Source organism: Melospiza georgiana, chromosome 4, assembly GCF_028018845.1.
Source record: "Melospiza georgiana isolate bMelGeo1 chromosome 4, bMelGeo1.pri, whole genome shotgun sequence".
Classification (NCBI taxonomy): Eukaryota; Metazoa; Chordata; class Aves; order Passeriformes; family Passerellidae; genus Melospiza; species Melospiza georgiana.
Window position 1 is genome coordinate 31,202,030 of NC_080433.1, and position 14,616 is coordinate 31,216,645.

The following is a 14,616-nucleotide window of genomic DNA, read 5'->3' on the forward strand; positions in this document are numbered from 1 at the left end:
GGACAAGCCTGGCTAAAATGTCAAGCTTCTCTTCCATGAATTTCTGGTCATTGCTGCCTTTTTATTTGATGTTATCTTACATGCATTTGGTAACCTAAACAAAAAAATTCTTTTTCCAGTGAAGACGAGTTCTTCGACCAGATCCCAAAATTAGACTCATTGTAATTACCAGAGGACAAAGTAGGACTTCTCCATTATATCCATGTGTGTGTATGTATTGTTTAATTTATTTAAAACAAGCAATTCAATGAGCATTGGAGATATTGTAAAAGGAACTGTTATTTTGGCCGCAATGCCCTGTTTCTGTCTTTATTCCCAGCTTCTTCTTTTGCCCCCTGTGACTTACACCTCCTGCTAGTTCAGAGCTGTGCCTGTGCTGACTGCTCCCTCAGCAAGCTAAATCCTAAGTGCCTTTTCCTTGGTATAAGTGCTGGTGCCAGCCCCTCCTATCTAGCCTCAGGATTTGTTTTATTTTTTTTTATAGTAACAATATTTAATATTACTTAAAGTAATATTTAATAGTCTTACTTATACTGGAAGAATGACAAGTCAATTATATCAAGTTTGTTTCTTTAGAGAACTAGAAAAAAGGTTTTAAGGTATTGGGTTGCACCCAGATTATTTTTCTCATGAAAGATCAATGAGATTTTTTGAGAGGGGAGTTTTATTCAAAGCACCCAAACATAGTCAGGCTTCTGTTCTAATTCACAGTCTTTATTTTTAACTTTAATAAGAACAGGTTTCAAACATTCTGTCCAAAAAGTAGAAAATGCTAAATAAAAACATGAACATTATCTAGTCAAGATAAAAATGTTTAAAAACGTATTCTTAAAACTACTTGTTCCTCTACAGTACATGAAAATCCGTCAAGTTCTTGAGCTGTTGTTCCTCCCACTGCCTTTTCCATCTATATATATCAATTTTATAACTGAGTTTATTCCAGTTCTGTTGCATTTCACACTGTTAAATTCTACCACTTAGACACTCTCTTTGAAATAAATTAAGAAAGAGTATATTCACTCCCATGTGAAAGGACAGGTTTGATTTTCACAAAAGATAGGAAAAGGATTCTAAGAACAATTCACAATCTAATGGCTTAAATGTTTGTGTGCTAAAAGTTCTATTGAAAAACAAAAATCCTAAATGACCAAAATTTTAGTTCAGTAAAACTGAACTGTACAAAGTCCATCCTATTTTCTCCCAAAATATCTTAAATATCTTCCAAAAGCTACAAATGCAGCCAGGTAGTTCTCGACCTTTCACAAATCTTCATCCCAACTGCCCAGCTGTTTTTTAGCTGTACATTTACATCATTTATTTATCTATTCTTTGGCATCCCCAATCCCTCCAGCAGTTATTGCAAATGTGGCTTCATTTTCAGGCATCTCAGGGCTGGGAGAAAAAGAAACAAGAAACTTGTGGGTTTCTCCATGTAAAATGCAGTTGTGAAACAGTCTCCAAAATGTTGTGGGTGTGAGCAACCTGGAATACCTCAGTGCCTTTATACCTATGTGCAAACTGTAGAACGTGATTGATATCATCAGGATCAGAAAATGTGAAATTATTGTGTCAGGAAAACTTAGGAATTTAACATGTCCAGAATTTTCCTGCCAAAGGACCACCGGTCCTACCAAAGTACTTGATGGTTTTCATTAAGAGCTGAGCATCTAGTAGGATTTATGATGAAAGATTATGTTATTTAATGTATGCAATGTGCAAGACAACTTTAATTAGTCGTTTAATCTGTTAATTAGTTTGTTCTTTCAGATTTTCTCCCAGTGTACCATCCAGAAAGTTTCAATACCTTGAAATTTGTCACCTTCCCTCCTGTTTACCTGTCGTAGATCTTTGCAATACGCAGCTCCCCTCTCCCTTTCCTCAGACTGATCCTGGTAGTTGAAGCATGAGCAAGGATGTGGCCCCCGATGGGCTTTTTTGGGTCTGCCTGAAAGCTGAATTAGCAAGAAAATTGTGGTGATTCACTGTGCAAATTCCAGAGGTTAATACTGTGATTAACTGTCAGACTGAGCCCTATTCAACTCAGTAACAAATAATCAATAGGGAAATACCTTAGAAACCCGACTTTTGCACACTTGTCTCAAATGTTCAATGCTGGCATCATTTTCCTGCCATTAAATTCAAGAGGCTCAAGAAATACACACCTTAAATATCACATATAAGCTGCTCCAGAGGAAAATGTGGTGCCTTTTCAATATTTTTATAGCTCATTTTCTTTGTTTAAGTCACGGTAAAATCACACCACCACAGCAGGCAGCAGATAAACATAAAAAAGCTCATTCCAAAAACAGAGAAACTTCCAGAGATAATTTATGTAGGAATTCCTAATACCACAGGCAACAGTGACCAATCTGATCTTTCATTTCAGTGCCTCTTGCACCTCACAATCTCAGTTCTCATTTCTGTTAAGTACATAATACAAAATAAAGGAATTTTTTTAAAAGAGAGAGAAGAAGTATCTTACGTCATAGTTGCTCCTGGGTCAGCAGTCATCTGGTTGGTCACAAACACAGCCACATTATATTCTGCAAGAGAAGACATTGCAAAGAAGGTAGACTTCTTCCAATTAGAGTTCCAAAATATTCTCTCGTCCATGGTAAAAGCAAGGTTTCTGCTGAAGCATTTCAAATTTCAAATGAATGAGAAGAAAATATTCTTTATGACTGATGGCTGCAGTTAATCAGGACACAGCCTAGATTTGCTCTTGCATGGCTTCAGCTGTTGTACACGAAAAATGAGTCCTTTTCACAATTCCAGTGAACAAGTCTTTCTCAGTTCCCATCTATTCTCTGTTGGCTCCCTGCCCTAAGTTCCCTCTCCTTCCCTTTCTCTGTTTGCTTTTTTTTTTTTTTTTTTCACTTCAGGAAAAAAGCATTTATTCATTCCTCATCAACATTTCTGAGACATTCCAAAGAGAAAGAACTCAAGAACTCCATTCATCCTGTCATCATCCCTCAAAGCATTGCAAAGTACTGAGAAAGTGGCAAGAGGCATGGCTTTTTAATTCTCTATGCCTTCATCCTCCTTTCTCTGTCTTTCTTTTGTTGAAATTTGGGGAAAACAATTACCGAGTATTTGTCCAGTTCGACAACTTATTATCTCATTTAGGACCTGACAGTATTTCTAGAAAAACTCTACATGTTGGAAAGTCCATAAGTTTTCTCAATCTGTCATCTTGAAATAATATATTCAGTTTGCTCTTTTTGGTAACTGACAGAGGTGTAAAGTGAGGAAAGATCCCTGGGCTAGAGCCTGATTGATAATACACCTGGACTACTAAGTGGTTGTGCTACCAACAGCTACTGGTAGTGACTCCAGCCCATGTTTTCCAAATCTTGCCATGTTTCCCATACCTTCTGATATTTTTTGGAGCCTTGACAACATCTGAGCCAGTTTCTGTTGTCGTTCAGCCAACTCTCCGCGACCACTGAAATCCACACGGAAAAGTGCCATTATGGAGTCAATGATCTGCATTGTAATCATGCTGGGTAAGTAAATATAGTGAAAGAAAACAGGAACACTTATTCTGAGAACAGTAAGCATACAGAAGTCTTGTACCAATAACTTGAAGATACCAGCTTCCTCATGGAACTTGGCTGCTACATAGTCAAGCAATTCCATCTGATGCTCACCTAGTGGGAAGCAGTTACCAAGAGAAATTAGGACCAGAAAGAACTCAGAAAGAACAAAAGCCTGAACTTCAAATTCCACTTTAAATGTCTGCACTGGTTATTTGTTCATTGCCAGCAGTTTTAAATCCAGTGCCCAGTAACAATCTACTTAGCAGGTTCCAGTTTTTTCTCACCCATCTCACAAAACTTCTTTGTGAAAATCTTCACTCTGCATGAAGACAACTTTTTGTTAAGAACTGAAAATTAATATATACATTTTAATTTAATTTGAATTAAATGACACACAGAACATGTTTTAATCATTTATGTTTATATTGCATTCTTGAAGAAGTCTTATTTCAAAATTTCTTGAAGTTTTAAAGCGGTATCTTGTGATAGAGAGTGTGTTGAGCTGTTAGTAAACTGAGAAGTGTTAATAAACTGAGAACTATTAAAATGGAAAGAGAGAGATAAAAAACTGAGAGGAGAAAAGCCTAGCTATCATGCCAATTGCAGAAATGGTCTTACTGGTATATGCACGTGCATAGAGCACGTTGTCAAGCACTGCCTCGTGGTCCACATTGAAGCGATCCGCAATGTCACGCAGGCGATCCGGTCGGCTGGCATGAGTCAGAGTTAAGGGTTTCTCCTAGTGCAAACCATGCTCTGAAAATAATAAACTCCATTCCAAAATAGGACTATGGGGGGAAAAAAAAGAAGAATATTTATTTTAGTCCTAGAGAAGACTGACTTTTTGTCTTCAGGCTGTCCCACGTACCCTAAAGATAGTTTAGGGCTCACGATGGTAATTGTTTTGTGTTTAGGGTTTGAGGTGAGGGGGTTGACATATGGATATCTGTGCTCTAGGAATTTAGCAAAACCTGTTTATACACAGTCTACTGCAAATGTGAAGTGTTAAAAATAGTGTTTAGTACTTAGATAAATTTATCTTGAAGAGAAAAGCTGCTATAACCTGTAGGAGGCCTACTAGATCGCAAAAACACAAAACCCCCAAAAACAAACAAACAAAAAAAACCCCAGTTAAAATAAAATCCAAGTCCTAACTAATTTTTTCAGGTTGGATTACATCAAATGACAAAAGAAAAACACTTCCTTGTGGGCCACTACACTCTGTGCTCTCCACGATTTCTGTGCCCCTTAGGTTTTACATGTATGAAGCTTCCTTATGACTAATTAAAATGCATTAACTTTCCAGTTCATCACACCTGTAGCTTTTAACAGTCAAAAAGATACAAAGTGTTTTCAGTATCAATGAAGATAATCTTTCCACCTGTGTAGCCATTTGGTCCTGGGAGTTGAGCTGTCACTACAGAGAAGCATACAAGATTAAAATGAAAAAGCAGGAAAAATATTTTCTTACTCCATCTATCATTATTTTTTAAATAAAATACAACTGTTTATCCATATCACAAAGAACTGTCAGTTTTAATCAATGTGAAAATCAGGAGTATCTTGTCTTACTGCCATCTTGAGAATAAGCTCAACCCACTTTTCTTGAATGCAGATCGGATGAGATTTAATTAATGGTGTCAAAACTGTTTTACTCAGTATCATCACTAAATCTGTGTATTTTAGGGATATTATTATTGAGTTCTTACACACAAAGTCTCCTCTTAATCCTCTGCCCAAATTAATTCTAGTGACTTAGTAGGCACTTTTTCCAGCTGTAGCTCCTATGATCAAAAATTCTTTGGATATAAATTTTTCCTGATATGCAAATAGTTGCTGATTGTGGATTTAGTCTCTTTGGAGTGCATAAGCTAAAATACTCAATCCAGTTGTAATCATTCATGCAAAAGGGTATGACTCTGCTGACCATTACACTGTACTAACCAGAAGAGGCCTTGTTTTTCCAGAACATGCCATATTTCACTTTAGAATATAGGGGGTTAATTTAATAGAAATTGCCTACCCAGTGTCTGGTAATTCCAGCAGCATTAACAGTTATATAAGTTACTGTTTACTTCTGTTTACACATTGAGAGATATCTCTGGGAAATCAGCGTCCTGCTGTTTTTGGCACTGCCCAAATATGGTGGCTGCCAAAGTCTGTTTATCCAGTCACTGACAGCCAGTAGTACCCTTTTAGTGCCCTTTCAGAATGTCATATTCAGCAAAACCTCTTGAAACCAGGACAGTCAAAGAATTGCTGAGGAAAAAAAATTTGCCTCTGCCCTTTTCTGAGCAATGCCCCATCTACATGTGACACACATTTGTGCTCTGCTTTTCCAGATGGTGTGTTTCATTGGTTTATCTAAGACAGCCTATTAACTTCCTCTCCTTGTGACAAAACCTTCATGGATGTGGGCAGTATTAAAAAGTAACAACTTGTATGAATTCTCTACTCAAACACAGTTTATGGAGGTAAGAGTCACCAAGGTCTGTTTAACTGTATTTGTAAAAATAAAAGATGCTGACTTTTCTCTACGTGTTTAATTCTGATACAGTGGTAAACAATGGATTCACTGAGAAGAAACATCATTCTATTTTAAGGTGTTATACCTACCACAAAGAGTGTGAGATAGCTGGGTTTTGCCTGTCCGGAACTCTGTTAAATAAAGAGAAGAGGAAAAAAGAGTCAGGGTTTCTTTCTCCAAGTTTGACAGATTCAGGAATTACTGCAGTTAGAAACTCTTACTTACAAAATTCACCTCAATCTCTACCTGTTAAAATCATTTAACCTCAATTTCTAAATCACATTCTGTGCAGGAGAAATGTGTTACATGAAAAGCAAAATCTGAAATGCTTTAATTTGATCGTGCTTGACTGCTGAAGTCATTCTCTTGTGTGTGGAAGTTAAAACCATATGGCACCTGTGGAAAAGTGATAATGGGGGGGGCGGGGTGGGAAAGAAATGGTTGATTCCATTAACCTAGCCCAGTTTCATTTCCAGTAAAATGATCAAGAAGAAGCTTACAAGTTTGTTAATCTCATTCTACAAAACACATGAGCCCCCATTTTATGTCTTCTAAAGGAAAGAGTACTTTGTTTTATGAACTCTTGTTGCTGAAGTGTCAAGCACCAACTAATTAGGTGTACTTTAACAGTAGCTTAATTGTAATTTCAAAATCTATATAAAGTGCAGTGTACCTTAAGTGTGCATGACTAAAATACCTTTTGTGGCAATTTTGTTACACTTTATCAGGGAGAACTCTGGCATGTTAGTAATAGTCTTAGTCATGCTATGTTGTGCTGAATCAGCATGCCCAGTAATGATTACTCAGCTCAAACTTAGTCTGCAAGCAAATGAAGGGGAAAAATGGGAAAACATAAAGTGGATTATTTCTTCTTGCACACATGCAGATACTCATCTTTATAACTACAATGGGGTAAACTTGATAGAAGTAATCCAAGATGAATTAAAATCCAAATTAAGTTGCAATTCTTTGTTTGGTAATATTCATTTAATGTGGTTCTCTCACCTCCAAAGGCCTCAGTGATTGCCATGCTTTCAATTCCACCACCCAGAAGCTTACTACAGAAAGGGAGAGGTTATGATCAAAAAAAATTACAAGAGGAAAATAAAACAGAGACATTTTTACTACTTTAAGGAAAGTAATTTCTGCCCCAAAGCCCCTCACTTGATGCATTAAGTGCAGGGTACTAAATGATCATTGATTCATAAAAAATTAACTCTGTCTTTACCTCCCTTTTTGTGTGCAAGGAAAGATCTATACAAACTATTACTGGAAAGAAAGAAGAGAAAATAATATTGAAAATAATATTTGAAAATAACATTCCATGAAAATATCTCAAGGGAGGACTTGAAAACTTGCAATTTTGACCTCAAACCTGCAGATTATTTTGATAGGCAAAAAAAATTATACAGTCAAGATTTCTAGATGCCAAATATTTATTTACAGTGACTGTACAAAGCCCAGTTTCCTCTCATAAAAGGAGTTGGTTTTGGTGCTTACTGATGTAGACTTCTTTAAGGCAGCACTAACTCCAAATGCAAGGGGAATCTATGTGTCCTAGCTGAGTATTTATTCCCTTATATTTCTGTATCTCATTAGAGACAATTAAGATGATTATTGGGAACATTTGGATGAAGGAAGAATATAAAAGATAAGCTTACTCAAATTCTTGGCTGCCAGTGGAAATATGAAATACCATCTTCCGTTTTTCACTGTACTCAAAGGCAGTGAGGAAGCCTGGTTCCTAGGGAAGACCAAAGAGAACATGAGAGGTTTATTTTAGCTTTAACCTGAAGTTAAAAGTGCAATATCCCACCCAAATATCTTCTTCTCCCCCTAGCCTCATGCCTGTGGGTTGGGTATAAAAAACACCACAGCATTCGTCTGGTTGTTGTGGAGTATAAAGTATTATGCTTTAGAGTAACAGGCAGAATAATTTTCAAAATTATTTTGATGATGCAGTGGGAAATCTGCTAAGAGAAATCTTGGACAGCATTTTGGAGAGGCCAGCATAAGTTCAAACTCTCAGGAAAGTGACTGGCTTACAACAAGCTTGTTTGCAGCTTCTTTAATCTTGTCCACTTTGGCCTCTGAGAGCCCCTTCACGTTGCACAGTGCCCTTCTTGTGGTCATCTGGATTCCTTTGATTGTGCAAATCCCAACTGCTTTCAGCTTTTTAATATCTGCTACATTCTGCAAAGAGATTTCCCTTCTGTGAGTACTCAGGACAGTTAACAACTAGAAGGTGAAATAAACCTTAGCGAAATATTTTAAGTTTATGTTCATATGCCTGTGTTTTCGCCAGGAAAGAAACAGATTTACAGTAAACTCTTCATTGTGTAGTTTGTGACACCAAAAAAACTAAATTTTGAGTAACATTCGTGTGAGGGATCATGGTGCAGAGAGCAGCTTCTGGTGGTTTTGAGAGAAAGATGTCTGGGTATTTACTCCTGCCCTTTCAGTGTCAGTTTTTCTAGATCAATGCTGATAGTAAAGAAAGAGTACAGAATTATTTCAGATAGTGTGGACCTTGGACACCCTATAACACAGTCTGTCCCTGGTCCCTCAGCACAGATAATCTGTAAACCAGATAATCTGGTGGTGGAGGGTTGGGAGCCGATTCACAAGGATCACTGGAAAGTCTAACTGCTGTGCTGTTTCAGCATGTCCAGTTTAAAACACGTGTCCTGCAGATCTGAGGGACACTTTGGGCTGCACTGAGCTACTCCTTTTTCATAAATTGGGAAGAGCACAACTTCAGACAGCACCCTACTGACATATTTTACCTTCCCTCACCTCATTTTATGACTCTGACATCACTGGAAATGTAAAAGCGAGAACAGATTACTCACGAGAAAACATACTATGGGAAAGGTGTGGGATAATACATCAATTTGCCGTTTCTGTTCAAGATTTTTCTTTGAAAAAAACCTATGAACTGGACATATAATCTCTTTATTTAGAGTGTGTGGGTACATTGAGCATAAGAAGGGAGGAGGGGTTGTGTGAGAAATTAGTCATGTTTATTTCAAAGCTTATTTCTCATCCTGTGATACGTGTGTGACACTCCGCAGAGGCTGAGGGGTAACAGCACCTTAAATCCTACCAAACACTTTGGATCACCAAATCACACTCTCAGTTGTTCTAATTCTGATTCTCTTTCTGGGCACACTGGCATATCCAGTAAATATTTTTCTTTCTACTCCTTGAAAAAAAATTCTAAACCCACAAAAATTGTTTCTCCAGGTAAATGAATTTAACATATAGCAGTCATCCTATGTTTGCACAAAGTTTTTAGGTGGCACAGCTGAGACCAAAAACTTCCTCTGAGGTGTGGGAATAACAACTTGCAAGAAAGAAAAAAAATTGATGGATAGGAGCAGAAAACCGTTACAACCCCAGCAGAATAGCCTAAGTCGTTATTCTTAGTTTTCCAACTTTCATCCATTTGTATCCTTCAGTGAATGGCATGCCTTGTTTCCTACTGATAGGATAGTACAGCTCCCTTCCAGCTCAGGTCACACTCTTTGATCAACTTGCTACATTTTTTAAGCAATAATTTGTTTATTTTTCCTATGTTGACCCGTAGTTGGAGCTCCCAACCATGTGATCCTTCTTCAGAACTATCTTTAAAAATGAACTGCTAATTAAAAAAATTGCCAACAATTGCTCTGCTGACATGGTCAGCACAGTAACTGCAGTGCTGACTAATGATGAGTCACTGTGATACGTCCTTCCCATCTTTATCTGTCTGTAGTCACTTTTATTAAATCTCACATTACTTCACACAAATCCAACTTTTTATTCTGCTTCTATAACTCTGATTATAACAGGATTCCAATCTATGAGCCAGTCTCCTAGATAAACATATAATAACTGCAATTAAAATAAACAGGTGATGTTTATGTGATGATGGTAGCAATGATAGAAATTCACATTTGATGAAGAAAACTAACCACTTATTTCTCTAGCTACTAATATTTTCCACACTCCTACTCTACCCCCTGTGCTAGCATGCTGAAAATAGTATAGTAACAATTGTCACAGTGTAATTTCACAGGCACCAAAAATGCAGGAGTAATTACAAAGATTGGCAGGAACAGGAAATAATCTATCACACAGTTTTCAAATAAATTAGCAAGCAGTTGGTTTTTCAAGAGTGCTAGGTGCTAAATACTTTGAGTATCTTGACACTTTATTTAGGAATCCGATGTGAATGAGATTTTCTAAAAATCTGTCTTATCACCAAAGGCAAAATTTGTCTCCACTGAGTTAGAACTTACTGCAAGGAGGAATTTCAGTTATTTGCATCAATGTGTATACAATTTTGGAAACAATCTTACAGTAGCTTTTGAGGGACAATTCTGTGTGATCAAGTGATTGCTAATACTTACAATTCCATGCTTCTGCAGCAGGTCAATATCCTGAAAAAAGGACTCCTAAACAAAATAGCAGAAAAAAAAATAGGTGTTGCTTTTTCTTGTTATTACATCTCTCTCAATACATGACTGTTTCAGATTTGTAAACATTTATTGACTTTTCACAAATAATACATAACTTGTTGGACAACTGAAATAAGCAAAGCCATAGTGAGCCAAAAAGGCCTACATGTTTGCTATCATCTTCTCCATAAAGTGTATCTTCACAGGCAATTAATCTTCTGCTGTGCTAATAAAACTTGTGTTAGCACCATCATAATTGAAGCTTTTCTACCATAATTTCTCACACTTTTAGTGCTGATGATCATTCTTCAGAAGCAGAAAATTAACTTATAGTCCCCTTGGATTTAATATAGAAGTGTAAAATATGATGAAATAATGATAATCCCATTAAAAACCGTGCACAGCTTTTGAAAGGTTAATGAAGATTACTTGAAAAGCCAGGCTGTACAGGGACATGGGGAATGAGATTTTCTTGGTAGTAGACTGGAACAAAATTTTAAATGCATTGAACTCCCTGATGTTTTTTGGGGACCTCCTGTCCCTCCATGGGTTTCTTAAGACTCTCAAAATACCTTTGAACATCTGCTGCATATAGTTTTCAATCGATAACAAATTTACCTCATCATCCTGGTATCCTGGTTCTTCTTGGACTACTTGATCCTCCATGGCCTTCATCGTGAAAGAGCATGCAATAAAGTATTGATCACTAGTGGGAAATGCAAACAAAGAGAGTCATGAGGAGGCAATAAATGAGTAAATGTCTGTAAAAAGACTTTTAAGAAGTCCTTGAACTACAGAAACATGTCAGTATGACATCATATATGGATTTAAATTTGGATTCTGCTTCCAACTCTTCATTATCTGACCTACCAGGCCAAAAGGAGAAAATCTATGGCTTTACATTCTAGCCAAACCAGTTTGGCTAGAAAGGGCTTCATAGGTATTAGGAAAAGAGATCTCATTCCCTTGTGAGAATCTTGGGTCAGAGATGAGTTTTGGAGGTGGGAACATTTAAAATGAATTAGCACTAGTGGAATTTATTCTGGTAAGAATGCTAAAGGCAGTCTGTGTTTTTATAACAAAAGTCAGCATAGTTGCAGACAGAACAGGCAATGGAAAGGCAATGCAACAGCTCAGCCTCTCCATCTTTATCCCGAAAACACACAAAACAGTGCTGAGAAGGCTACAACTTCTTAGTGATGTATCTTGAGAGCAGATTTTTAAAGCTGTATTTGTTTTGAAGTTCTTGCTGAGGTTCAAAATGACCAATAAATGCTGAACACGTGCAGGTAATGGCTGTAAGGAGTATGTTTGCATGGAGAGAACAAAAGAAGGGTAATAAAAACCTGGAACTTTTATTGTGAAAACCTATATACAGAGAGCTCATTTCATGTTTTTTCATGGTTGACTTGCCATGTCTGCACTCCAGCACAGCTTCACTACCCTCTCTATGTGACTTGCTATAAGCAAGGCCGAGAACTGGAATAGGCACTTAGTGACGCCATGGTTAAATGAGCAAAGTGTGACCTCCTTAAATTTTATGAACCCAAGAATAGTGAATGCAAAGTAGTTTCTTAGAAACATGGTCTTATAACCAAACTACTCTATCATTTTTGTGGCTTTGTAAATGGGTTAAATTGCTTCTGTTTAAATTGTGAGCTTACACTTGGTGTTCTATCTCTGGATGATCAAAAGTTTTGTAGACCACCACATCAAAATGTGTGCATATACTTATTTGCTCATTTGTTAACAAAATCCACAAACTATAAGATGGGCTATGTCTAACAAAGGTTGGGATAGTTTAGGCTAAATATCTGCAAAAGGCCTTTTTTTCAGCTTGTAAATACTAATTTGCTTGCAAGAATCTTGTGTACATAGAGGCTGGGTAAGAAAGGAACAGGATATCAGAATTTCAGAATTATCTTATTCTGTTAGCATTTAATGGAAACATTCTTATAAAATCAGTTGTTTCTGATAGTGTCATGGTATATTTAATTTCTGTTTCAGAACTCTGACAATTATGGAGTGACAAATCATGCCCTCGCATAATTACAGCAAAACACTAATTAAAAGATACTTTGGGAGATTTGAAAAATTCCCTAGCTTCAAATACAGAAGGAAGAAAAACAAGTAGTGCAAGAGGCATTAAAACTATATTACAATCTCCTTCTTCATTAGAAACATCCTCACAAAATGCACATAATTCTGCCTTTCAACCACCACTGAGCAGGTTATGGGATTGTTCTACTCCCCATCCTTAGGCATTTGGCATTGCACAGCAGACGCAGGCAGACCCAGACCTGCGCCTTCCTGCAGGCTATTAGGGAAAATAGAGAAATTATACCTCACCCTATTAAAAGCTTTAGGTACGAAAAAAATCCTCCTGCTTAGTGTTGTCCTGCTGCTGGTGTGTGTTGGCACACCTGAAGGATTCCAGTCACCACTGCCTGCAGTGAAGCAGATAAAAGGGTGAAAGTCTGAGACAACAGAGCAAATCCATGAAAAACCACCAACAGTCTTGTGCCACCTCAAGTACCCGAGGGCAGGTGAGCAAGACCAGGATACCGCGGTGTCCTTCGAGCCTGCTGGCGTGACAGGGACCCCGCAATTCTCCCTGGCCTTGGGCTGGCAGAAAGTGGCGGCACAGCTCGGCTCCCCGGGCCGGGGCCGATCCGACCTGCCCCAAGGAACCTCACGGCGCGACCTCACATCTGTTGCCTCAGAGGAAAATAACTGATTAATCGCCAACACACAGATTTATTCGGCTTTTCTTTGCCAGCTGCCTCCTCATGAGATGTACATTTCTGTTCCCAAAGGGCGAGGGACTCCTGAATCTCCCTCCCCCCGCAAAGCACCGTAATTCCCCATCAAAATTAGAACAGTAATTAAATCCCCAGCTCATGCCCGGGCAGCTCCCGGGGAGAAGGTGGGGGCAGTACCCGGGGCGGAGGCGCCGAGCCCGCCACGGCCGCCTGCCTCCCTCCTCCTGAGGGCACGGCCCGGCCGCTTTCCCGCCGGCGGCGCGGGGCGGGGCCCTGGGGCGCCATGAGGGGGCGCGGGCCCTTCCCTCACCCGCCCCGCGCTGAAAGACGCCTCAGTTTCCGTCTTCAGTGAGTCCATCACCCGTGGTTTATCGGCTACTGTAATCGCTGTCTGTCCGGAATATCGCATTGCCCTCACTCCACAGCTGGGAAAGGCAGCATTAGTTAACACCGCGTTGGTTTGGAAGGCATTTAGCTCAACGCAGCTCTGCCTTTTGTTTTTCCAGGGTGCCGCTCACGCATCTTCCTCAGCAAGGGCACACACGGCGGTTTTGGATTGGATGGCCAAAACCTGTCAGGGAGCTGGAAGAGAAGTGACTTGCCTGGAGTCACAGGACAAGAAAATGAGTCTGAGTCATATACATGACTTAATCTGCCATTTTAAAAGGATGGAAAAGGTGCTTTTTAGGATATGAACACTTGTGTGAGACATCTGCAGGCTTCTTGGAGGCAGTATTTGGAAAGCAATCGCCCGTTTTAGCTCGCCTCTGGTGGCACAGTTGGTACGGGACTGCATGTCCAGGAGACATCGCATCTCCTGCGAGCAGCAGGAGTTCCTGGTTGCCCCTTGTGTGGGCTTGGAATGGCAGAAGGGATTGGAGCAGCATCTCAGCCTGTTCCAAGGGGCTTGTGAAAACTTCCCCACCCTCTGCCTGGGGGAGGTTAAGGGCACCTTTCCCAAGCCATTTCTTAGCCAAGTCAGAAAACAAGCAACGAAACCCAGGGCCCTGCGCCATCATCAGCACACCACAGGAGTGCTCGCAGGGTCTCCATTTGAAACATTGATCAATTTCTCTAAGTACCAAGAAGTCCAATCCTAGAAGCCCAAGGCTTTGTCTGTACAGAGGAGGCGGCTGGCACAGCTTTTGAAAACCACATTATTCCACAAGAGTTATTCCAGAAGAGCACTTAGGCAGACAGCCCTTTAAAGGTGAATTCCTTCACAAAGTACATTTTTATTCCAGAACAGAATGAAGAGGATGACCCTTCTGGTGCTGCTGAGTGGCTCTGCAGCAGAAAATACCTCACTCTGTAAACAGCCTTCCCTTCATTATCCTTTTAGTTTG

General features: G+C 39.1%; 1 protein-coding gene across 1 annotated transcript; it reads right to left on the reverse strand.

Annotated features, from left to right (window-relative positions):
• Positions 1–714: 714 nt before the first annotated feature.
• DMC1 (DNA meiotic recombinase 1) lies at positions 715–12,941 on the reverse strand. The gene is made up of 14 exons (XM_058022820.1): positions 12,858–12,941; positions 11,127–11,214; positions 10,461–10,505; positions 8,113–8,259; positions 7,728–7,810; positions 7,072–7,124; positions 6,156–6,197; positions 4,884–4,956; positions 4,158–4,249; positions 3,577–3,650; positions 3,372–3,486; positions 2,483–2,543; positions 1,836–1,952; positions 715–1,392 (listed from the first exon to the last, which is right to left on the reverse strand). Exons 2-14 carry the CDS (start codon positions 11,181–11,183, stop codon positions 1,323–1,325), a joined length of 1,029 nt encoding a protein of 342 aa, XP_057878803.1. The 5' UTR covers positions 11,184–11,214; positions 12,858–12,941; the 3' UTR covers positions 715–1,322.
• Positions 12,942–14,616: the final 1,675 nt, after the last annotated feature.

What these genes read in the sequence shown, in the direction of transcription:
- DMC1 (XM_058022820.1), bottom strand. Translation starts at nt 11,183, where the DNA reads ATGAAGGCCATGGAGGATCAAGTAGTCCAAGAAGAACCAGGATACCAG. An exon ending in GCTATCTCACACTCTTTGTG is followed by an intron (nt 4,957 to 6,155) that starts GTAGGTATAACA and finishes GCTTCTCTGTAG; the next exon opens with TGACAGCTCAACTCCCAGGA. An exon ending in CTGGTATCTTCAAGTTATTG is followed by an intron (nt 3,487 to 3,576) that starts GTACAAGACTTC and finishes ATTACAATGCAG; the next exon opens with ATCATTGACTCCATAATGGC.